At 50.4% G+C, this 25,430-nt stretch overlaps 2 protein-coding genes across 2 annotated transcripts; one reads left to right on the top strand and one right to left on the bottom strand.

The window, feature by feature from the left end:
- The first annotated feature begins 2,099 nt into the window (after positions 1–2,099).
- Positions 2,100–8,404, top strand: LOC128728347 (PH and SEC7 domain-containing protein). Its single transcript, XM_053821971.1, has 15 exons — positions 2,100–2,237; positions 2,369–2,435; positions 2,569–2,622; positions 2,715–2,950; positions 3,294–3,360; positions 3,436–3,489; positions 3,569–4,047; positions 4,157–5,314; positions 5,392–6,419; positions 6,490–6,683; positions 6,744–6,936; positions 7,012–7,274; positions 7,339–7,742; positions 7,817–7,954; positions 8,036–8,404. Exons 1-15 carry the CDS (start codon positions 2,100–2,102, stop codon positions 8,402–8,404), a joined length of 4,842 nt encoding a protein of 1,613 aa, XP_053677946.1.
- Positions 8,405–13,520: 5,116 nt separating this feature from the next.
- Positions 13,521–18,570, bottom strand: LOC128728346 (protein single-minded-like). The gene is made up of 7 exons (XM_053821970.1): positions 18,561–18,570; positions 17,463–17,657; positions 16,604–17,397; positions 16,330–16,535; positions 15,900–16,006; positions 15,630–15,777; positions 13,521–15,561 (listed from the first exon to the last, which is right to left on the bottom strand). Exons 1-7 carry the CDS (start codon positions 18,568–18,570, stop codon positions 13,521–13,523), a joined length of 3,501 nt encoding a protein of 1,166 aa, XP_053677945.1.
- Positions 18,571–25,430: the final 6,860 nt, after the last annotated feature.

Here is a 25,430-nt window from a genome sequence, read left to right as displayed (position 1 = left end):
ATGACTGAAAGTCTTGATAGCCACGCTCCATGGTTGTAAACAGTGAACGAAATATATTTTTTCAGATGATAAGTGTCTTTTTAAAGCTCCTTCTCATCATATATCTTATCAGTTTATAGCTGACAGTTTCTAGCATATTATTACTCTCTGCTGCAACGGCGTTCAAACATATGGTGTTGGTTTCGTAGCGTTCGTGGCTGTGTGCGTTGGGAGCGGCTGCACTGGCCGGTAAGGAGTTCACAAGCACCGTCTCGTGTGCGCTTGGCGTAGTATTAGCACAGAGGCGCCACTTGCCGTGATATGGTATAGGTCAGGCCTGTCAAACATGCATACATAGCCTCAAGGGTGTTCATAACGAGCTCGTTGCAGCACGGAAAGTCCCATGTGCTGTTAGGAAAATAATTTTACACTTTCGCACTCATCCACTTCTCCGCAATATCAGCCCACGGTCCAAGGACCTCATCGTACGTTCGACACCCGTGGCAAATTCGTGGATGTCCTGCGAGGCTCGACTTTTAACCTGACGCACACATTCTCGCCATGGCCTCTGTACGCACGCAATTATGACCGCGTATGGTAAGCGGGAGCGAAAACGAGAGAGCACCAGCTGGCGCCCGTGCAGTGACGATCCAGCGTTTTCGCCCTAGCACAGGAAGGCCACACAGCACACAGACAGGTAGAGAAAGTTGAGTTTGAGTTCCCGAGGCGAGTACGTGCGTTCGTTGTCCGGGCCAAGCGCGTTGTGCCCGCGTGTGTCGTGTGTGCCCGTGTGGCGTAGAAACACCTCATCTAACGGTGTTGTTTCGGAATAGTGGTCCCAGCCAGCAAACGTACCGCGCGCCGTGCATTTGCGTGCCTTTACGTACCGTGTCCCGTGTCCCGTGCTAGACGTGACACACGGGTCAGTCAGTGCGCGTTACCGACACGCGAATCCTGTGAATTCACGCAGCCTGCGGTGGGTCGAACACCGCCGATGAGCCCGTCGACCAGGTGTGTCGCAGTATCGCGGATGTGCTGACGGCGTGCATTACTGGGCGGGATAGTTCGCGGCAGGACGAGTGAGACCACGTCCCACACATCAAATTGCAACCATCAATCAACCAAACCCACGATCAATCGAGCAATCGTCCACCCGCTCAAATAGAGTCAAGCACGGGCAAGGCAAAAAAAGGCCTGCTCCAACGCACGCATACACCCCGACGCACACGCTCTCGCCCGTATACGCACCCAGTACGGGAGGGCCAAGTGAGCTGTGGCAGGTCCCGTCATCGCAACTGTCATCGTTAGAATTACGAGGGCGCATACCGAAAACGGCCCTCGCCATCGCGGTCGTGGCCGCGGCCGGAACCCGTAAATCGGGGCCGCGAAAAAGGAAATTAAATAAACTGCAGCAGCATTCGGTCGTCGTGCAGCTGTCGCCATCGCAGCTAGCTGTGACCGCTGCTCGCTCTATCAAACGGTGAAATCAATCATCCTTTTCCCTCAACTCAATCAGCAGACACCGCACCGCAAGCGCTAGTACCGTAGGCAAACAACAGCCACTGTAGTGGCAGCAATACCAGGTCCAGCGCATCCTCTAGCTCCAGCGACAGTACCAGCAGCATCAGCACCTTCAGAAGCAGCAGAAGCAAGTGGAAAGCAATCGGAAAAGGTCGAAGAAAATCGCTGCACTCTCACTGTCGTGCACACACGCATAGACGTCGCGCTCTCTCCTTCTCACTCTTTCTCTCTTGCGGAGTTCGCTCTCTCGTCGCTGTGCGTGCCCGACGTTACCGTCAGTGGCCAGAAAAACACGTCAGTGTGGAAGAGGCCAAAAATTTCCAATTCCCCGTAGAGAGCGAGATAAAGCGACGAAATCCAAGTGCGGAACGAAGCAGCCGGGAATATCGAGAGCCGGAAGTATCGAGGGCACGTTGCGAACCGCGGGCCAGATTCCGGTTTCCGGTTGCCCAGTTACGGCCGCGAGTCTACTCCCTTTTAGCAGCAAAGAGACGACAGATAAGCGACAGGCCGGAAAGGGACTGGGCCTGGGCCTCGCACGGATTGCGAGTTCCGGTTTGGTCACTCCGATCGATGACTGTATCTCCCACACGGCCATTATGGCTGAGGAAGTGACCGCTGTGCTGCGGATGAGCAAGGATGGGACGACGTTCGGGTTTCTGCTGCGGCAGATCGACACAGGCGAGCACGTCATTTACAAGATCATCGAGAATACCCCGGCGGACATGTGTGCCAAGGTAGGTAGCGAGGTGTGGCCATGCACCGACTGCACCTGCCGTGCAAGCTTGCACCGACTGCACCGCAACGCACGGGCCACGGCACCACACGCACGCCACTAACCTGTTTCCGATGGCCATTATCATTGCAGGTGGATATCGGTGATATCGTGATGAAGATAAACGGCGTCGATGTTACTGGATTGGCTACCAAAGATGGTACTTTGCACTGCTGTTTCCTATTTTGCTTTCATGATCACGCGCTTGCTGACGACGCGATAACGCGCCATGTGGCGGCCATTTATTGATGACGTTTTCTAAACTTCCCTCTTTTGTTGTTCTCCTTTTGCAGTGGTGAAATGTGTCCGGGTTTCGCCAAACCCGATGACTCTCCAGCTCAAGACCGGTAAGCTGCTTGTCGGAGCACTTTGGAACCTCCTTCTAAATACCCCGTACTGAACGACGAATCTCTTCTGTATACCCTTTTTCGTCGTGTAGATCCGAAGGTGAAAAGCCGCGTGTACGATATGATCAAATCCACCTCGCCCGAACGCATGCTACATCACCAGCAGCAGCATTTGTCACCTCAAACGCTCGGTCCTGAGGAGTTTACCGTTGTCCTGCGGCGGAAGAAAGAGGACACCCGGCTGGGATTCGTGGTGCGGGCGACGGATCTGCTCGATCACGTCATCGTGGAAATTCGGGAAGATTCACCTGCGGCGCTTTGTGGAAAAGTAAGCTTCAACTAGCGTTGGATGTATATGTCATGATTGAGACTAAGATTCGGAGGTTGACAGCTATTTAAAATAACCCTTAGCTTACACAGTCAACGTCACATGAACCCTCCTAACAAAGCATTGGTCAGCATTGGAGTTTTTTTTAAAGGACAGATCTGACTGTTAGCTAGGGAAACATTCTTGTCAGCTTCCTTGTCAAATCACCCAGCTTTTCCATTTGGCCATCCACGTGGACAGAAAAGGCCTTATATACCCTCATTGAGATGAAGTTTATGTGTTCGCTAGAAGGACTTTTATAACACCGAAAGTACATAAATTCCTTTTTTCTCTTGCTTGCTAGGTGGAAGTTGGGGACGTCTTCCTAAAAATAAACGATACGGATGCTCAACAATATTCCCCTCGTGACGGTAAGTTTTTACGAGCGATGGCGAGATCATGTTGGTCTGGAGCTCTAATTTGTATATTTCTCTTTAATTTGTCAGTCTTGAAATGCCTCGGACTCGCAACGGAACCGATCACGTTGCGTATGAAGCGAGGTACGTACATCCTTGAGTGCTCTTGAACAGATCGATCTTTTGGAACCATCTTCCTTTCACGTCATTGTTCCCTTCGCAGATCCATGGATCAAGAACTACCTTCGAGAGCAGTACCAACACGAGGAGCAGCAACTGCTGCTTAGTGACGAATCCATCGAGCAGCAACAAACGTATCCTTTGCGCAGTGACAACACGAATGGCTCTCCGCCGCAGCTTCATTCCGTTCCGACTTCTCGTCTGGTGCAACCAAAGCGTTCCAAGTTGCTGTCGCTCGATTCGGAGCCTAACCTCAACTCACCGAACCAGGTGGCCATCGGACGGACCGGTGGAAATGGCAGCCCGTATGGGATTCGCGAGTGCCAGTCGGAATCCGCCTGTCGGCCTTCACGCATTCCTCAAGCCATCGCGCATAACTGGAGTGCGCCTCAGTCGCCATCTCGGGGCCGGAAACCTCCCCGGGCATCCCAGATTCCGACGGCCCGGTCTGATCTGTTGAAACATTCGCGATTCGTCATGACCGGCGAATCCCAGTTCGAGACACGTTACTACGAAGCTCCAGTCAGCAAAGAGGTAAGTTTTGGCGTTCTTCAACAGCAGAAGATCTGACGTTCAGTTGGCTGAATTTGTGCTTCTCGCTTTGTTCTAGTTGGTGGAAGGGATCCGGGAGTCACCAAACGCGCAACGTTTCAGTGGTAAACGCAAAAACGCGCCACTGGTCAACTATGACACGTTGTCGTCGTCCACCAGCCGTTCGGAGGACAACAGCAACAGCAGCAGTTGCTTGATGGAGGACAATGCCAACAACGACCCTACGCAGCCGCCATCACCGGCGTCTCCACTCTCACCCGGTGGGCTGCCAACCAGCGACAATAACGTTTTGGAGGAATCTGGCAACGGAGATGGTCCGATGAACAAGCGGAGACCCGCCGATGCAGACAGTCACGGTTCGAACGGCAACAACAACCTTCCGGCGGGCACTGAATCCTTCGGCCGGATGCTAGCGGGATCGGGCAAAGACAAAAAAGGCCGTATTAGCGAAGGCCACGGTAATCGCAGCAACGGGGAGCGATCCGGAACCGGACCGGGTGACACCGTTGCCGGTGGAGACGGGCCAAACCAAATCGCATTTAGCAACGCCAAGGCAGACTCCAACAACGGCGACGGTGCGGGCGTTGGATGGCCAACAGACTGTGATAGTTCGACGGGTGTCACTAGGGCAGCCGGCAAGCAGGATGTGCCGAAACAAGCCGGAGGAGAATCGGCCCTTAGGCATCCCCAGCAGCGCCATATGGTCGGGTTAAGGGCCAAGGGCGACCCTAGCGAGGTCAGTTACTCTGTGCCAACGTCACCGACTACGTTTGGCGTGGGTCCTGGTGGAGGTGGCGATCATCTGCTGCCTACTGGCAACTCCGGACACGAGCAGCAACACCGCAACAACAACGATATGGGCGTCAATTCGATGCCGACGAGCCCGGAGTACGGTGGGGCTAGTGGGCACCATCATCACCATCAAGTGTTCCGCTACGGTGCCGGAGCAACAGCCGATCACTCCTCAAATGGTGGTGGAGATGGTCCAGGAGGGGGTAACACCAGTAGTGGTGAGTTGACGGCCAACACCAACATGAGTTCTGGCTCGGGACCAGCTAGTGGAATGATCCGGAAGTGCGATGCTGCTGGATTCCGTACGAGTCGCTCGGAAGATCACCTTCAGCAGTCGCAACGAGACGGTGGAATAGGTGCAGTCGTCTCTATCGATATCGATGAGGATGTGAACAGCTCGCTTAACACCTTACTCGATACGCGCCACGATTCGCAGGAATACGCGGTAAGTAGCTGGCTGGGGTGGAGATCCTTTGCTGGATTCCGATCAATTGATGTTTTCGAATGTCTTCTCCCTTTTAGATATCGGAACGAGAGCGATTCTTGTGGTCCTACAACGCGCAGGTGGTTTCAAAAACGGCTGGAACTGGAGGAGAAAATATCATCAACGCAACCGAACCCGGCGCAAATGTGGTTTCGCCGTTGTCCTACTCCAGTTCGGTCAGTTCCTCACCTCAGCGCTCCGCCAGCGATAGCCCGGCTTCACCTACCTCCGTCTCGAGCTCGGTCATGTCTTCCTCCGGTGGTTCTCGCGAGCATTCTCACAATGGCCACGGCGCCTCCGGTGTTGCTAGCTCCTCCACCGCCAACAACATATCGGGCATGTCCGGAGGGACCGCAACACCGGGAAGTGGCCTGTATCAGCAGCAGCATCATCACCAGCAGCATCACCAGCACCTATCGCATCAGCAGCAGCTGAATCAACATCACCAGCAGCATACTTCCGGGCAGTATCCGGGTCAATCGGGATACGGTGGTGGAAGAGACCACAGCGTGTCGGAAGCGGTGTCGAACATCTCCAGCCCCGACTATCAGGACGAGCATGACCTACTCAGCACCAAGGACCTCATGGCTATGGCCATTAGTGATCCGAGCGACTCTGACTCGACGATCTTGATCTCGGAGAACACCCACCGGTGCGATCTGCCGTTGGGCCATTCTGATCGAGAGCATAAGCTCGTGATCCAGGTGAAATCCGGTGAAGGCAGTACCGACGTTGAGGACGATTACGACGGGGCTCGCTGTCTCGCGCTCATCAAGGAAGCCGAGCAATCGGATCTGGATGGGTTCGAGTCAACGGATGACGGTATGTTGCAGCCTGGCGTGGCTCCTTTGCTGCAGGGTCTCGGTGATGGGACGCCTTATGGGGGCATCCTGACGCGTGAATCGTCCCCACCGGTCTCGGATGATGGTAGTGACGTCGATTCGCTGCATTCGTTTCATTATTCGCCGAAAGCCGTGGACCTACCGTCGGCTGAGAGGCTCGCCAAGCGGCTCTATTATTTGGAGGGCTTCAAGAAGAGTGACGTGTCTCGGCATCTGTGCAAAAAGTACGTTATATTTCGTGGATGACTGCTGAATGCTCACTAATCCAATTTGCTCGCTTCTCCGCTTTTCTAGCAATGATTTCAGCCGCGCCGTCGCCGAGGAATACTTGAAGTTTTTCTTTTTCGAATGCCTAACACTCGACAAAGCGCTGCGGCTGTTTTTGAAGCAATTTTCGCTGACGGGCGAAACGCAGGAGCGCGAACGCGTGCTGGTCCACTTCTCCAAGCGCTATTTGGACTGCAATCCACGGTCGTTCAACTCACAAGGTACTTACAGTAGGCAGTAGTTGGTCGTGCCATCTATTAATCGAGCTTGCTTCGTAACAGATGCTGTGCATACGCTTACGTGTGCAATCATGCTGCTTAACACGGACCTCCACGGGCAGAATATAGGCTCCAAAATGACGTGCGCCGAGTTCATCGACAATCTAAGTGACCTGAACGATGGTGAAAATTTCCCCAAGAACGTGCTAAAGCAGCTGTACTATTCGATAAAGGAGAAGCAGCTCGAATGGGCTTTGTACGTCGATTGATCTTGCATCTCAAGAGTTTGTTCTTTCATTAACATATGTGTTTGTTTCCTCTTTATCAACAGGGACGACGAGTCTGACCCTAAGCTAGGTATACGGAATAACGATGGCAACGGGAATAGTGGCGGTGTGTTGGGTGGAGGTGGTGGTGGCGGTGGTGGAGGTGGTAACGGTGGATCAAACGATGGAGGTGTGACCGGAGGCAGCCTGCAGGGACCACCTGTTGGGCCAAATCCGTTCCTGGAGGCGCCAGCAATGTTCGCGGCAGTAGAGTACAAGAAGGGCTACGTGATGCGGAAGTGCTGCTTCGACACGAACTACAAGAAGAGTGAGTACAGTGTGTTTACAGACAGCCATGTCGCAACCGAGACTCCCCTTATTGATTGTTGCAGCTTGCTGCGGCTTTTCTTGCACCGTTTTAGCCCCGTTTGGACGACGTTCGTGGAAGATGTTCTTCTGTACGTTACGCGATCTCGTGCTCTATTTGCATAAGGATGAGCACGGCTTTCGTAAGAACCAGATGTCGGACAACGTGCATAATGCGATCCGGATTCACCACGCGCTGGCAACCCGGGCTACGGACTACACTAAGAAGCAGCACGTATTCCGACTGCAGACGGCCGATCAGTCGGAGTTCCTGTTTCAGACCAGCGATTCGAAGGAGTTGCAGTCGTGGATTGATACCATCAACTTCGTTTGCGCGTCCTTTTCCGCACCGCCACTCGAGGGTGGTGTTGGAAGTCAAAAAAGATTTCAACGCCCACTCCTTCCTTGCACGCATAGTCGTCTTCTACTGGTAAGGACTTAACGGGTTGACCGTGAAATGATTCGTAGATGTTGACTATCGACATAACGATCTTCTCATTCTAGCGCGATCAGTTAGCTTCCCACGAACGACAGATAACAAAAATTATGAACCTGCTGGAGGAGCACAAGGTGTCAGCTGCCCCACCCAAAGGGTTGGCGCTACAGAACTACAAGGAAAAGGAGGTGTACCTGCAGTACGAGGTGCGTGTCTGCGTAAACCGCTCCCGATCTTCAAAGCACTGAGAGCTGATGTAAACCCTTTTTCGTTGGATCCTTTTTCAGCTGAAACGATACAAAACGTACTACAATTTACTCAGCTCACGACTTACCATGGAGCCGCAGGACTTCAACAATCAGCATCAGGTCAGTGCGGCTGCACTGAATGATACTGGCGAACGACGGGATGATTCCTGCAGCACCATGCTACCACTAGCCGGCTATGATTACAGCGCCAACAACCACCCAGCCTCGACCCAACAACGCCCGACAGCCACCGGTGCCGGGTTGATGCCCAATTTCATTCAGCAGCACCAAGGAGCGACTCCTGGGACCGTTGGTGCAACACCCGGACGACCAGGACTCTCTCCACCCGAGCAAACGACACTCGGGCAACTAACCAGAGGTGCGACTGAATCCACCAACAGCCTGTAGACGAATGGGTACGCTGACCTGCCGTAGCATCGGTTCAGCAGCAGTACGCCTTTACCTCTGATACTTGATAGTCAGCAGCTATCCTGGCTTTCAGCGGCACACATCGAACATGCGAACCGGTCTTGCCCCGGTTCTGGCGCTGACAAATCGATAGAAGTATTTCGCACTAGTATTCTCTCGCGCGGATGCTTGTCTTGCATTCCAATCAATCGTATCACTCGCCGTATCATCCGGTTCAGTGGGTGATACAGGATCATTAACCGCATTTACGATTAGAATTCCTTATGCTCCCGATTAGTCAAAATCTTGCTTGGTTCTTATATATCAGGCAATATATTTCCGCCTCCCGATGCAGTTATAAATTTGCTTTGACAAGGATATAAGTTCTCTTACCTTTCTTTAGATACTTAAGATTCAGAGCGGAATGTTGTCCCTCTCCCATGCTGGCATGCTTAGAGAAATCTATCTGACAGAGCGTGTCCTACCGAGTATTGGACGCTCAATCGGTTCATTCGCATAAATTCAGAGACATTATAATCACTGATCTTTATTGTTCAGATAGCGTTTTTTTAAAGGCGAACACGCCTTTATCATAAGTAAACCTTGAAGGATTTCGGCTGGAGTTGTTACTGGCAATCCTTGTGTATTCTAAATCTTCTACTTATACTATCACTAAATTTGTATCATTTTGGAAACAACTTAGTGTTCCCCATCTGTGGTCCAAATCTAAATTAGTTTTGGATGATAGTGCACGTATGAATTGTTATACATATACATATATATATATATATATATATACATATATCTCACCAATAATTGAAAGTATCCGCGAACTTCCTCGGGCACGAGTTCGAACGATGAAGATAAGCCAAATAATTGAAAACCACTAATATTGAGTGCGCCTGCTTGGTTAAAGCAAACGGCGAGTATATAAAGTATTGTGAAATCCCCGGTATGATGCGGTACAGAAGGGCTTTCCTGAACTAGGGTAATCGGTTACTACCTTGGCACTACTGTGACCATGAGCACGGTAAGACAGATGAAAAATCGTGAATTAATTGTTACTGGTCGGGAGCGAACAGTTGAAGGACGCAATGGTCATGCCTGGCATGGTTCATGTACAGCCAAATAGAAGAAAAACCATACAAATCTAGAGAAATCTACCACAAACACACAAACTCATGCTAGAGAAAAGGAAACCCCAAGCTGCTATTCATGATAAATGGTACTACTAGCGTGTGAGAACGGACGATGGTTCACTTTAGTTAATAACAAGAATACGACAGAAGGCAAAGCTAATAGAGCCTTTAGAACGGTCAAATTTACCTGGAAATTCGCGATTATTACTATATTATACACTTTACGATTTATACATATATGTTTAGGATTACAAACGGAACATTTTTTCTTCCTCTCCCCCTATTTTTGTAATATCGAGATCGTATTTGTTGAGAGGCATTTATTTCATCACAACGCAGACGTTTGCTACGGTTACTTGTTTGCTTGTTTTTTTGTTTAAAGACTTCGAGGAAGGAAGCAAAAGTGAGCCAAAAGAGCAGAAAGGACGAAATTGCACGTGTTTTTTTTTGAAGAGTTTAGGGCGTTACGAGCAATACCCTGCATTTGATGCTGACCATATATAGCGCAGCGCGGAAATGATAGATCCGACCGTTCGGTTCGCATTACGGTCACTATTAATGTTGCTGCAGTAGTGCAGATTTTTTTTAGTTTGTGTGTGTGTGAGTGTGTTTGCTATATTATTTATATTGGAACCTAGTTCATGCATATATAACTGATGCGAAAACGAAAGGCTGATATGACACAAGACAAAGTGTATCGAACGCCGGAGCAGAAGCAGCAACGTGCGCACGTTGTTTGGAGAGAGTTTGAGAAACATTTGTTAGCTTTTGTAATGTGTACTATTCCTGTGTGTTTTTTTTTCTAATTTCACCTCTTAAAGGTCGTGATTATCCTCGGTAAAGGTTGTGTGGGTTTATTTTGTTGCCCCATTTTCCCGGCTATCGATTTAGAAATTAGAAAAGTAGCAAAACCCCTGTAAGCAAACCATTATGTTCTGGCAAAGCTGCTGATGCTGCTGTTAGTGTATGATTCTTTACTTTTCGTTCGTTTTTGTTTCGTAAGGACGAGTCCACTTCCATCTTGCGAATGATTTCGTTTGTTTTTATATTCCTATCTACTATATACCAATACATCGTATTCACACACACATGCGGTCGACCGACGGTTGCAAACCTCTTCTCCTTTCCCTTCAACAACGGGTGATTTGTAAAATCACTGCTAGGCGCGTCAACACTGTAACCACTGTTGAAAGTTAACTTCACTAGACCGTAAGCGAAGAATATAATTTATCTTAAAAACGATTTGAACCTCGGTTGCAGATTTTCTTTTTCCCGGTACCCAAGATCGGAAGGATTCCACGTCTGGCTATCATTATTTGGCGAATGTGCATTGGTTTTTCCCTTATAATTCAAATCACGAATGAGTGTGCTGGTGCCTGTGAATGTGAGCATATCTGTGCTCCGCCTAACATCCGAACGATGCATCCTAGCTCGGGAGCAAAGGCACCTTTGACCATGCGAAATTTTGTATTTGCAATGTTCAATATCGACTTTGTTTGTTTGAAAAAAAATGGCTATAAGAACCTATATAAAAACAGCCATAAAACATTTTAAGAAACTTTTATTGATCCATCTTCAACGTGACATCGCTCGCATCGTTGATAATTAACACCTATAAACGGTTGCAAGCATGTGAATGATACAATGTTATCTTATCGTAGACCTTCGCTTGAAACCCTGAAATAACTCAACGATATGCTTTTTGATTATTATTTTTTCTCATGCCCCGAGATATTTGCCAGACATGAATTATCTGTTTTATTTTATGCTGTTTCATTTATATGATGTTTCTCAAATTATAGCTTAGCGTATTGAGTGTTAGAGACAATTATCTGTGTTAACGCAATGAAGACAATGAAAAGAAACGCTCTCTCAAGAGAACGTGAAGATGGAAGGAGTAAACGAACCGCGGTGTTAGCTTATGTCGTGAAAAACACGTGCAAGTAGCATGCGAGTTTTCCTAACGGACCGTGTCGACACTTAGGCAAACCAAACACCTGCACCTGCATGAACGATACTGTGAGACCTACTGCCAAATCCGCTGTGACGAGCCGAGGGTCTAAGCCTCTCCCTACGAATGTCCCGACAAATGTGGGCCATTTTTTATGTTTTATGTTGCCATCATGCTACCGGCGTGTCTCGTTGTATCGAACCCTCAATCCTGTGCCCTATAGGGCGTGTATGTGTGAAGGCGATCAATTACATTTTGGAATTAAACAAAAGCGAGTAATCATGTTAAACATAAATATCCCCATGGTGCGTGTGTACATACATAAGAGTAATAACCCTGTTTCGTACACTTTGTAAAAGTTTTGAAGAGAAAAAACACAAAAAAGATAATCATGAGGACAGGCAGACAAAACATTGGACAGAGATTAGTACCGCTAGAGGAAACGAACACACGAGAGGCAATAGCAAGGTGCAGAGGATGAAGGAAAATGCGTTTTTGTTCCGCTTTCCCAAGCTGTAAGCGAGGGATTTTCCACGAGCTCGAACGAAGAGTACGTTTACATGCACGTGCACTGTTAGCGGAACCCTAGCCTAGCTGCTAGTTTGATAAGACGTTAGAAAAGGCTAGCTAGTAAGAGGCAGCTGTGCCGACGATAAATTGCAGTTTGCAAATTAACTCGAGTAACATTTATACAGAACGGTAGCTCGGCAGGCGGAATTGTGTAATTTCTTCACTCGTCGTCACACCGCCACGACGGCGAGGTTGTATTGTCTTTATTTACATGCTTCCGCTCATTTCCCCGGGCAGGTAGATATTTTGGAAAATATTTATCCATTTCTTTTCCTTCTGGTACTTTCTCTAGTCTCTCGCACGCTTTCTCGGCATGGCCTTCAGCGAGGCGGCCTTTTTTTCTCGCATTTGTACGAAAACCCAGTCAGAGTTTATTTATACGCGAATCCAGTGTAGTGCTGCCTATGCGAGGAAATGTACCGCCTTAATAGGATCGCGCGGAAAAACCGCGACGGAGGACGACGAAAGAATCAAGAAACAGCGAACCATTTTTCTCGGCCTACGTCACCATTCACACTCCTAGACAGAGCTGATATGTGATGGGTGGAAGAGGGGGTAATGGTGCCGGAGAAACGCACGGGTGGGAGCCGGAATAATTCGGAAAAGGATAATACACCCCGCCCCTCCTCCCCCTACCCCCCAACACCCCTCCCAGGGGGGGAATAAGAAGCAAAGTCAAGCATCAGCCCATAAAGATGTTAGCATTTTGGTAGTAATTAATAGTCATAGTTCGAACATAATGCCGATGCGAGTAGCCATTAACACACGCCCAGCAGTATCTTGATTGTATTGAATTGATTAACTGTGATGTTCACTTATCCGTAGCTGTGTACCCGACCTAGCTGCTACTGCTGCTCAGCATTCCAATCCTTTCGGAGCGGGAAACGGAAAGGACGACGGTCGTAGGGGGTGGTGAAAGAAGGACGAGGAGAAAGAGGAGGGCTAGAGGGGTGGAAAAGGAGACGGCGCGAAGGGTGCGCATTACTGGTTGGGGCGAAAGACAGAGGGAGAAGGAAAATCAAGACGAAGAAGTGATGGAACAAACATACAATAAATAAAGTTAAATAGCAAACTAACCACTAGCGAGCGAAATGATTAATTAGTTGGCGTAAAATCCTAATCCTCTGATCCTCGCATATATCTATATATATGTATGTATGTATCGCCCTAATATTCTGCCAGTGACCACCACCATCGGCCCACTTATCGCATCTTAACGAAATCGAACGTAAAAAGCCACCCATTATTAGCTTAATTTTTCCGCCTTATTCTCTCGTATTGCAAAGGACGACGAATCGCACCAGATGTCAGCGATCCTGGCACGCGTCAAAATCCGCGCCATCCGCGTATAAATTACCCTCCAGCGATAATCCCGAGGGTTGATTTTTTACCACCCTCGCAAGCGATTGATTAAAGTGCTGCCGATTGGATTGGTTTCGTCGCCTCCATTGGCACCTCACGTGCACTGCTGCGATACAAACTCGTGGGTGGCCGCATTTGAGCCACCCGACGGTGCCGTCGAGCTTCCTGACGGCGCCGTCGATGCCACCGCCGAAGATGATGACGTCGACGACTCCACGATGACGCTCGTGTACTGTGGCAGTCCGTACGAGTCCGCGAAGTGGGGTTGCTGTGTGGGTTGTTGAGGAGCAGAAGGTTGTGGTTGGTGAGGGGGTTGGGTGCGGCTCCCTACCCCACCCTTCTTCCCTTCGAGTACGTATCCCTTCGAGCTAATCCCGTGCAGGTTGTTGTTATTGTTTGTGCTGTTATTATTGTTGTTGTTGTTGTTAATCGCGCTATTTAGCTCGTTGTTGTTATTGTTATTGCTGGAGGCGTTACCACCACCCCCGTGGTGGTGCAGCTGGCTTAAATTTACGTTGACCGTTAAGACAGGCCCTCCACCACCCGCCTCCACGTGGCCCGCTTCCGAGCTGCTAATGATGATGCCGCCATTGGAGCCAGCTTGATGATGATGACCGCCATTAGTGCCGCAATTACTCACGAGGTTGTTGTTCAGCGCGTTTGCGACGTTGTTGCCCGCCGTGTTGCTGTTCCCACCCGGTGGCGCTTTTCCTCCGGTGACGGCACCACCTGGGGTCTCATCTCGATCAGGTGCACCGGTGCAGTTGGCTCCTGCCGGTGACGTCATACCGATGATGGCGCCCTGATGTCCTACGAGAGTTGATTCACCGAGTTGCAAATCGTGTTGCTGGAAGTGATGCTGGTGAGGTGCGTGTAAGGAGTGTTGCTGTTGCTCGAAGGGTGACGGTTGTTGCTGGTGTTGTTGTTGTTGCTGCTGCTGCTGCTGCTGCTGCTGGGAGAGACCGTCGAAGGGGGAGGCTGAGCTGGTGCTGCCATCTAGTGTTGCAGGAGAAGCGTCGTACAGGAAGGAAGAGCCCCCATTAGCTGTCCCACCGTTGTTGTGAAGATGATGCTGATGGTGGGGTTGGTGGTGATGTTGTTGATGTGGGTGATGATGGTGTGGGTGGCCATTTGTAGGGCCGTAATGTGCTTCAAGATGATGTTCACCGTATGCAAGCTCGTGCTGCCTTAGAACACCTGCTCCCGAGCCTGACAGAGAGGTCATTGTTTCGTAGCTGGGTAGCGGTTGAAGTTGGTGTTGCTGGTGATGTTGCTGTTGTTGATGATGATGGTGATGTTGTTGTTGCTGCTGCTGCTGTTGCTGCACATGGTGGTGATGGTGATGATGATGATGATGCGCGTGTTGTCCCAACACACCTTCACCTTCGGAACTACTGCAGCTGTTGGAGCTGGCAGAAAACGGACGTAGACTGATGGGGTCCTGGCGTGAGTCATATCCTCCGTAGAACTGGTCGTAATATGGCTCAAGGAAGGCATCACTACCGTCTCCTCCCACCTGTCCTTCTGTTGTCGATCCATCCAGTAGTCCTCCAGTTGGGGCGGAGTTGAGACAGTACCCGGTGCTGCCAGTGTTCGGCTCCTGTTGAGGTCCTCCCTGCGAGTTGTACTGTAACTGCAGCTCGTAGTCGTCATGTCCTGCTGGTCCTCCACCATGGCTTACCAGGCAAGCTGACGGAGCTCCTGGAATAGGTCCCAAACTAGATTCGTCGTCCAACACCGCCAGCTGAATGAATCCGCCCTGTTGTTGTTGCTGCTGCTGTTGATGTTGATCAGCGTGTTGAAGGGAGTCCTTACCCAGCAACATCGAACCGTAAGACATGCTAGTCTGGTGTGAGGGCTGCAACGATTGGGAACTACCCCGCCGGTTGCTACTCGCACTCCCTCCTACCACCGTGCCCCCAATCGGGGACATGTGAGATGGCACACCGGAGGCTAGACCAGAAGTAGGAGTCATAGTAGCCGCCAAGGCCGTCGCGGGCTCTGAGATATTGGCAGCTCTGTCCTTAGCCATCGTTTCTGGCTTTACACTCGGTGAGGGTTGATGTTGAGGCGTAGCAGCACCGTGTTGTGGCTGCTGTACTTCATTCAACAACAGGTCCTGCGCTTCCTGATTGCTGTAAGAAGAGACCGACCTGGTTAGGGAAAAAAGCCCACGAAAGAAGAGGGCGCCACAGTCACTCACCTCAGTACGTAGTTCACACTGACAATGCAGTGAGGACGCGAAGAACGAGTGTTGTGGACAACGGTGGCGTATGACTGAACCCAAGCCCAACCTCCACCTTTCGTAAGGAAGCGGTAGTACTTGGTTGTAACTTGTCCTTTATACATCACTAACGGGGCAAAATTTAAAGAGAATATGCATTTAGAGTGGTTTGAGATGGCGTGGACGAATTCCCGGATCGATTTCGCTTTCGGGCCTTTTTTTGTGGGTTCCCAACAAAAGAATACTCACGGATCTGGTGCGAATAGCGCATGTGAAGGATGTCTGCGGCGTGCACGTACTGGTAAAGCGTTTTCTCGATCAGATCCTGCGGTTCATATCCTGTAAGCTGCGCAACCCTGGAAGGCCCGAAGAAGCAAACACACGAGAAACGTATCGAGTTCGTGAGTTGATTGATTTTTGAAGCAAGCAAACGAAGGAAAAAAAAGGACCCTCGCCTTTCACGCCCATAACGAGCCCACCAGACAAACAGGCCACCCTCGATAACGAGCGCTTGAAGCGGCCTTTACGAGAGGTAAAGTGGCCCAATCAATGGGGGTGGGAGTCTTTTCGATGAAAAACGAGATTTGACACGTCGTGAGGATTTTCCGGCCTCGGTTTCCCCCTTACGTTCGCTGTTTTTCTCGGGAAATAAGAGCTCTCTGTTTGCGCTCGTACTTACTTGGCATCAAGGAAGATGAGCTTCAGGTCCATGCTGGCGCGAAACATGAACATGTTCTGGTACAGCTTGATTTCCGTGATGGCGGACGGTGGCAGCGAATGACCGACGGCGACGAGACCGAGATTCTGGATGCAGCTATGTCCGTCTCCGTACGTTGCATCACCCTGGTAAATGCACGCCTTCAGGTATCCCGAGCAATGAATGACCTGTCAAAGGAGAACAGCAACCTCACAGTCAATTTGCAACACCTGCAGGCCGGTGTTGACCACCTTACCTTGTAGCCACTCGTCGTTAGGCCAGCGTTACGTTTCGCCAAAACGCACTTCATGCGAAGGAAAAACGTACGCTCTATTTCAATCGTCTGTGTTCGCTGACGTTGCCGGAAACCGTGATGATGGTGATGGTGGTAGTGGCTGTGGTGGTGATGGTGTGGGGGTGGGGGTTGCTGTTGCTGAGGTCCATACACGGGGGTGGCTCCGTACGAGGGTGGATTTCCCACTCCCAGTGGCGAATGGCCGCCCTGCATGTGTTGCTGCTGGTGCATTGCGGATTGCAGCTCTTCAGGCGTCAAACCGGGCGGCACAGATTGACCGAGTTGGCCGCCAATTGCGGCGATCGTGGCACTGGACGAGCCTAGGCTTTGCGGAGGCGAATCAGCGGCTCCTGGATGCAGGAGTCCTTGGAAAGCTGGTGAAATGGGAGAGTCCTGGGCGGTTGGGTCGGTGTGAGGAGTTGGTGGCAGGAGTGGACCGGAAACGGGTGCATCGGGCAGGGGTGCTCCGGCGGGAGGTGGCGCAACGAACATGTTTGGTTGCAAGGACAACACTGACGTCATTTCGTCCTGGTCGTAGTTGTGGATGTACTCGTAGATGGAGTTGCCCGTCAACTCTACCTGACTGAGTCCGAGATGTACCGAAGCCGTTTCGGAGATGTACATGATCTTGCCGTCAGGTGCGACGACGAAGATGAAGCCATCCAACGTCTGCAGAAGGTGAGATCCAAGCTCCTTGATGGCCATATCTCGTGGATTGTTAGGGATGTACTGTGAGCCCCATTCATCTCCGAGACCTGCATGAAAGAGTGCGATGAAGTCAACACCTTCAGGCGAGAAAGGGCAGACCGACGGGACCCACCTTCGGGAAACACCTCACGCATCTTCAGGTAGGACGTCGTCAGTCGTATGATCGATGCCTTGTCCAGTTGGGAGGTGATGGCACTTGGAAGTGGCAGAAGTTTAGCCAACTCTAAAAACTCGGCGTTCTCCTTCTCCCGCCGAGATCGAGCCGCATTCTTACTCTTCTCCTTCATGGCAGAAAGAGTCTTTGGACCTATGGTGCAGATGGAGAATAAAACGTGCGTTAAAAAGCAAATTGTCCCTGCAATCAGTTATTTATCAAAGGCAACATCCCCATTGGAATTCGCATACGAACAGACAAATCGAACAAGAAAATAGAAAGGAAAAACAAGCTACGTGAAGGCACACTCGTCATTGGACAATAAAACAAAGACGCTATTCCTTTTCATTCCACGTGAAGCATTATGATCTCATCACAATTTCATGGAAAAAAAGAGCTTCTTCATTTGTCGAGGCTGCATCAAATTGCTAAGCTATTACTCGTCGAAGGTATTTTTGCACCACCTTTATCGCTTCCTGGCTAGGGTCATTGTAATGCATTCCGATAAACAATATCATACTGAAACTGAGCAATTTTCTCAGCGATATCTCATGAAACGGTTAGTGACAAACCTATCAGTAGTAAAAAATAAACGAATTTTACTAGCAGTAACTAATTATGTATAACATTTTAACGAGAAAACATCTATAAAACATGAGGCTCTGGCAAGAGAGAAGGCGAGTTTAAGGGGCTGTTTTTTGTGTAAGTGGTATCTTTAACTCGTGCACGATGACTAGCTAACAGGAAGTTATCAGAAAGATATTCCAAGCATCCCTTTTTCAATATTTAATGGCACAATCCATCCTTTCTTTTAACACCTCAACTTCAAAGTACACTAGGGATAAAAATCCATCGTTTGAGTTATTAACGAACCACTGTAGCACTTCGTTCCAACATTGCTAAGTTTTTTTCTAACCTTCTGATCCACATCCCCCCCCCACTCCATACACCCCACAACACCCCCCTTCCAATTTTTCTCACACCCACATTTGATGTGGGTCTCATTTCATGGCACATTAGACGACTTGTTGCACTTCTTCGATCGAATCAACTCACTTTTAGGCATTTTAAATTCCAGATCGCACGTTATCAAAAGCACAGATAAACGATCACCAGATCGTAGACACTTGTTCTTCCGGTGAGAGCCCTCACCAACCGTTCGACACCCACTACAAGCCCACAGGCCACTTGATTGTTCCTCCAAAAATCACTTCCAAATCGCACTTCTCGAGACCTGCAAAATCTCGCGAACAAATCTCGAAACAAACGGTCAAAACCCGAACCGCGGTGTCCAGTTGTGCGCAAACAGGAGCAAAGCCGTGCACATATGAGTACATCCCGGTGTTCGTCGAACGACTGCCAACGTCCAGTAGCTCCACGACTTGCAACACAAAGAGCGCTACCGTTCGCGATCGCGTTGTTGGGTCTAGCAGGCGACAACACTTCGTCGCCGTCGGACGTCGCCGCCAGACGTTGCCGTCACCGCTGACGACGTCGACGATCCCCTCACCAAGGACCAGCTTGCCGGTGTCCATTTGGACGCTATTGTAGCTTGTCGATTTTGCCTCGGTACGAGGTTTATGTTTACGCTGTGACATTTTTCAAACAGACATTTATGAGGCCTGGGGAGCTTGTGTACGTATGTGTTTTTTGCGCGTGAAGAGTGTATTTTTGGAGCTTGCACATCACCGGACCGCCTCTTCAATTGCGGCCCATTTTACGACCGATTAGATCGCGTCATCGGTACTTACTCCAGGCCCTAAGGGTGCTTGTGTGAGGTGTGAGCGAAATTTTGCGCACATTTTCACGAAACCCTTTTGCTCGCGGTTTACAACCTTCCTGCCTGCGCTGCAACCGGATCAGATGTTTATGTTCGCTCGCCTTCAAGTGAATCACCTCCAGTGTCATGACCACGAGCGAGGGTTTGAAGGGAACGGGGGCGATGCAGGGAGAGGGGCGTTGTTTTGTTTCTACCGCGGCCGGCGTATCTTGTTTGGGAAAACGAGCTCCGGGCCCAAAGACGATAAACACGCGGTCCGGGGCCACGGGAAACGCGGTCCCTGGCCGCGGGTGTCTTTCTCCACCTGGCGTGAAGGGCTGTCTCCGGTGAAGGGCACCGACCGGCGCGTGGCTCCATTTTGGAGGTCTCGCGAGTTTCCCAAGGGCCCATGATCCAGCGGGTTTAGATCCCGAAGCTGGCGGGAAAATGACACTGCTTCCTTGTTCCTTGTGTCCGGGATCCTGCCGCTTCGATGCGGGCCCTTTTGCTAGTGATCACTTCCTGGCGGTCTCGATCGCATGCAAATCAACCCAAATCGATGTGGGCTACACCGGCGAAACCCAACACCTTGCAAGAAACCGCGCAAGATGCGGGCAGAGCTCGATGCATTTACCTGCCAGCAGAAATCGATGCATCCGGCCGGAAGATGCACCGGGTGTGATTTTGCCGTCGCTGAAAGCAATTTTGGGAATGGAACCCTTTGCCGTACGACCATACGTTATCGTTGAGCTGCACGTTGGAGTCGGTGAGGTTAATTTGTTGAAATAAAGTAACTACGACTGGGTGACGTTAACGATGCGCCGGCGATCGATGCGCGAAAACGAAACTCGTAAAACTCGCGCCCTTCACGCGCGAAAATCCGACGGGAAGCATACTTAAGGGAGAGATTTATGCAACCGTTCCGAAGCTGGAGACAGGGCTCGTGCACATTTTACAACCCAAACTAATGTGGTAAATTACGGTCGATTAGTGCCGGTGAAGAAGATGCTTCGAGTGTTTCGTTGCAAGTATGTAACTAATGCAAACAATCGATTGAGCGGCGAATTGACATGATTGGCGACTCGGTGAATAACGTTGCGGAATGAGTTGTTTTGAGGACCCTCGCTAATTTTCTCATTTTCACCGACTCAAGGGAAAGCGTAGTAGCCCTTTTAGCCCTTCCTAGTGGCCTTAGATGATTATTGGAAACGGTGATCGCGTCTACGCCAACCGTAGGGCAAAAGGGCGACTACTCGCGATCGTAGCCTGACGACTTTTTACAGCTCGATCGTGCTTTCTGGCTGATTTCAGCAAACACCCTTGCCCTTACACACTGTCCCCACCCGCACATACACCGACTGCGAGGAAAACTGCATTGCAATCCAACGACGCATTTGCCGCTGGTAACGTGAGCCACTCGCGACCGGACATCGGGCGTTCGACGGCCCAGAAACGCCACCAAACGTCTTTGTGGCCCAAGACAGCTGGCTCGAGCACCACAGGCGGATGAAGGGCTTCGAATTACGTCCATGGCTCGTTGCCAACGGGATCAGGCGGATGGGGCGTGCGCTGAGAAAATACGGCCTGGCTTGTTTGTCTTTCGTTGTGTTTTTTTTTATGGTACTCTCGCCTCACCTTTTCCAGACATCCTTGTGGACGTCAGCATCCTAGACTACGCGGGTCTCAGAGGCCGACGGTCGGATGGAGAGCATGCTAATCACGAGACACTAATCGGGACGATCTATCGGCCCTTTCTTCGCTCGATGAGCAGGTTTTCCATAACAATTAAGTGCCCTAAAGCCCTGCGGCCTGGTTTCTTCCAAAGTTTATTGCACTCCCATCGTGTCCCTTGACGAAGGGCCTCGAAGAACGCACTTTGATGCATTTTATGTCCCGGAGAATTACACCCAGAGAAGAGATTTGTGGTCGAGAGTTATCCGTGAAATGGTTCTTACCTTGCTGTTCTTGATCACCGAGATCCTAAGGTTGATTGGTTTCGCACGTGACTCGTTTGATGGATGATCTGTTTCAGGTTGGATGACTACCGCGTCTCAAACACCGACGCATGAAGGTCGCTAAGGCGAATCATTCTCACTAGATCCAAACACGTCCGGAACTCCCCAAGGACACTTGCCTGATGTTCACGCAAATTTTTAACACTTTATCCAGAGAGTCACTAGCTACAGAACATCACCTGGAGCACCTCGAAAATCACACTTCAGGTCACTCGCCCACTAAGATCCTGTTCTTGGTGACCTCCAACTACTGACGTCTTCTTGCGCAACACGCACGTCCTGCTCGCGTAGAACGTTTGCGATCGTCTAAAGCGACCTGCGAACGGCGCGTCTGCATCTGTACCACGTCCAGGGCAGTTTTCGCCCAACCAAACTCCTGCCACCCCTCTGTTCCGCCACATCTTCCGTTCTCCGCATCTCGGCACAAATCTAAGCCGCGGCTTAATCGAGCAGAAAATCGGCCCTTGAAGCTGTCCTGCTCACACGCGCGCTTTCGTCCTGGTGGTCTCTGTTTCGCTTTAGCCGGAAAGTCTCGGGAAAGGTTGGAAATCAGGAAAAGCGGAACTGGGTGCGAGTGAGAGCGAGCCGGTGTGTGACAAGGAGCGCACATTTGTGCGTGAACTCAGGGTTTTGCAGCGATGAAGAACGAGTGAGAGAGAGCAGCATCAGTAGAGTCGAATGGGCGTTACGGACGGGTTTTCCCCAGCATAGCGCAGCATCACGATTCGGCATGCTTAATTTCGAGAATTTCCTTACCTGTTCCGTTTTTACCCGTTTATGGCAAGACCTGTTGGATGTTTCCGGATTGTTTTCGTCATCGGCGAGCTTCGCGAAGGCCAGGAGCTAGTGAAATTTCGCATCTAGGGAGCCATTCTTTTTCACTGTTTGAGAGATATTCTATAACGCTCTTGTACACATCTGGAAGCGTTTGAATCAAGGAAAAGCACAGCTCTCATTGCCCAAAACAGAGTACAACATTGTTCTCACTTTTGTAGAGTGCCAACGAAAAAGTCATTGGAGCTCATGCTAACCGCCAAAAAGACGTAAATATCTCCCGGTTCCCATGGCCTACCAATGCATTTTTCCAATTTTAAGCTCAATTTAATCTCGATGAGAATCGGTGCACCCGCACGTCCTTTCTATCACCCGCGACGGAAGCCATAAAGAAAGGGCCGCAACAATGCAAGGGTCTATGCCCTGCGCGGGCGCGGGCGCTATTAAATAATTGTTTAGATTTTGTCACACTCCCGGCTCGAATCCGCATTCATGAGAAGGGCTTAGGGCACAATGTAAATACGCCACACAACGGGGCGCGGATGGAACGGAGGCTCAAAAACATGTAAAACAAAACTCAACACTCGCTGCGTGCCGAGAAGCCCAATTTGCCGCCGCGACATACTTAAGGGCTCGGTCGCGACCGTGCGTGGCGAATGGCCCAGTGAAAGGGATGAAGGAATAACGACTGCTCGGACCCGGACCCGGAGTCGAAGCGAAATTCGACACGGTAGCAAATGTGTATGCTGTGCTTTATGTCCCAAGGAGTTGATGTGTGGGAGGGTTGGGGGGGGGGGGGGGGGAGGAGGAGTAGAAGTCTCTCTGAACTCTAGCCCTTGTGGTGTAACATCCACGGGTGTGTTGGAAAATTTGCCGCTATTTGCAGTCAACGCGTCGTTGTGATGAAAATCGCGTCAATGCCACATTATCCCGGCTCCCTCGAGGCATGCCGGGAATGCAGAATGGTCCTTGGGGAAGCTCGCTTCTCCCCATCGGTTTTCCACCCACTCAGACCCCCTCTCCTCGAAAGGATAAATCCGCATAGCTCCACCCTCGATGGGAAGCGATGCTATAAAAAAAACGCAGCGCTCCACTCGAGCGATGCCATAATCTCTCACACTCCCGGCGGGTTTTCCCGCCCTCGGGTACATTTTCCACCCACACATCCCACCGTCCTCGGTACGTGTCGACCGTGTTTCACCGGAAGCTGTGGCGCAACCAAGCAAGATAAGACACGCGGGCAAATTGCTAAACAAACAGCCCCTTTTCCTTGGCTCTTCCGGTCCCGGGGAAATGCGACCCCGAAGCAGGAAAATGGGAGGGAGTGCGTGAGAAAACGTCCCATTGGCAGCCGTGCATGTGAGCCGAGGGTGTGTGGTGTGCGCGTGTATTTCTTGCCGCAGCGTTCGAGCGTGTTTCGGCGGGAGTTTTTCCGATCCGACGGAAGTGATTTTCCTTCAATTTACGCCGTCGCGGTTACTTTCCGTAGGACGAATCCACTTGCGGGTTATTGGTGCAATTATGCATCACAAACGTACTGCTGCAAGCGCTACCAAGGACGGAGTGCGTCAAATCAACAAATAATCGCTGCTCTCTTGAGCAGCTTTCGTTCCAGGTCTGTCAAACCACCCTACCACGTGGTCGCTTTGGTTAAGTGGTTGTCATCGGCGATTATTATGCCAACCAACCCGTGGGAGGGAAGGGAGAGGGACAAATCTCCGTCGGGCTATTGTTTCGTGATTTTCTCGCATCCCCGTGCGTGCCTTCTTGCTGCCCTTTTACTCGGAATGCGGCCTCGGATTTTCCACCAGGGGTTAGCGGGTTTTTCAATCGACCGGAAAATCCCCTTTACCAGCAAAAACAACAACAACAACAACAACACGATGCCGGTGACGGGTTGCGCGGGAAAGGATGCGCGAAGGGCCCACACCGCCTCCAGCCGGAAGGGATGTTTGTTTTAATTGGAAGCGGAAGATAATTGCTCTAAGGCCTCGGCACACGTACCGAGCGATCGTTTCGATTTTGACACGTTTCTACTCGAGTGTTTTTTTTATTCTTTCGCCCTTGAGCGGGGATGCGGCATTGAGAGAGTTTTGTCCACAAGGACGTGACAGACCGGACCAGGCTTTCATGAACCGTTTGACAAACCTGGTATGGGTTCTCCAAGACCCCCAAAAGGACACGCTATGAAAGTCTCCATCAAATATTCGGCCCTCAGGCTCCATTTTCAGATAGCTCAGGAAAGCCCCAAAACCGACGAGAATAGAAAGAAACGAGCCCTTTCACAATAAAGGACGTAAATGATTGACAGGCCAGGACACGTGCCACGACACCCGCGGGCTGTCGACCGAAAATAATGAGGCTGTTCACGAGCCCGACTTTCAGCAAGGTGGGCCATTGTTTTTGGCCAATATGCACGGTAAGTTGTGCAACTCTAGCGCATTCCAGCTCATTAAAACCATCGACCGCTGGGATTCCGAATTCAAGCCTTTTGAATGTGTGCCGTTGGTGGGAAAACGTTGGAAAATCGCACCTCACAAGTGAGACCCGTGCGAAAAGCGTGTCGGCACAGCAGGTTTTTGATGAGTTGCTCAAAGCGAATTTCAAAATCGTTAGACTCGAAAGCAAACCAGTACGAACGGCGAATAAAATCACGAAGTCAGCAGAACAGTGCCACGTGTCACGTGCGAAAGGACGCCATTAGATGTCGGGACGTCACGTTGGCTCAGGTTTTCCCTTTTTCCGGGCAGTGCATGCTTCACTCATTCCCACCTGAGTCTCCAACATCGGTCCTCAATGCATCTACTTCTCTTTCATGCTGACCAAGTAATTTCAACGAGCCCTATGTTCAATAATGTAGAAAAATCGAGAGATCTCCCGAAAGCTGGCTTCTAAACGACGGCGAAAACTTCAAGACAGATTGATGCGAATATTCCCCGGATGCTATTTTAGTGATTCGCCAAGCCTTGAAGCTCGAGAGAAGCGCCTTTACTGGGCCTCGAGTGCAGATTTACATTCTCGAGAGGGCTTCCCAGAGGTTTAGCATACTCCGCCCGTGTCTCGACACACGTGTAACCAAAGAAAACGCACCCAATCTCGATCGGATGTCACAAATCTCTCCCTCGAACGTGAGCTACAAGGCTTTGAGCGTTTCTGACACGGTACGTGAGCAGGACAATGCAGCGATCATCCTTTGGGAGGACGAGACCAAACCAGAGTTGCGCTTCCGCGTTCGAGAACGCCTGGGCCTGTAATTGATTCATCCGCACGTCCCAGTGTGGCCTCTTTCGGATGTCTCTACCTTTTTAATCATATGCCCACGGAAGTGATTCGTGATGCCAAAGGGCCAAAGGGCGCGGTTAAGCAGGCTGCCAAATA

This window comes from Anopheles nili, chromosome X (genome assembly GCF_943737925.1).
Source record: "Anopheles nili chromosome X, idAnoNiliSN_F5_01, whole genome shotgun sequence".
NCBI lineage: Eukaryota > Metazoa > Arthropoda > Insecta > Diptera > Culicidae > Anopheles > Anopheles nili.
Note: the sequence above shows the minus strand (reverse complement) of the source record. Positions and strands in the feature narration are given on the sequence as shown.

Excerpts from the sequence above, each read along its gene's own strand:
- LOC128728347 (XM_053821971.1), top strand. The coding sequence starts at position 2,100 with ATGGCTGAGGAAGTGACCGCTGTGCTGCGGATGAGCAAGGATGGGACG. Across the intron at positions 2,436-2,568 it reads TGGATTGGCTACCAAAGATG|TGGTGAAATGTGTCCGGGTT; the intron begins GTACTTTGCACT and ends CTCCTTTTGCAG. Across the intron at positions 6,937-7,011 it reads AAGCAGCTCGAATGGGCTTT|GGACGACGAGTCTGACCCTA; the intron begins GTACGTCGATTG and ends CTTTATCAACAG.
- LOC128728346 (XM_053821970.1), bottom strand. Across the intron at positions 16,536-16,603 it reads TAACGACGAGTGGCTACAAG|GTCATTCATTGCTCGGGATA; the intron begins GTAAGGTGGTCA and ends CTCCTTTGACAG. Across the intron at positions 16,007-16,329 it reads CTCATCTTCCTTGATGCCAA|GGTTGCGCAGCTTACAGGAT; the intron begins GTAAGTACGAGC and ends CGGGCCTTCCAG.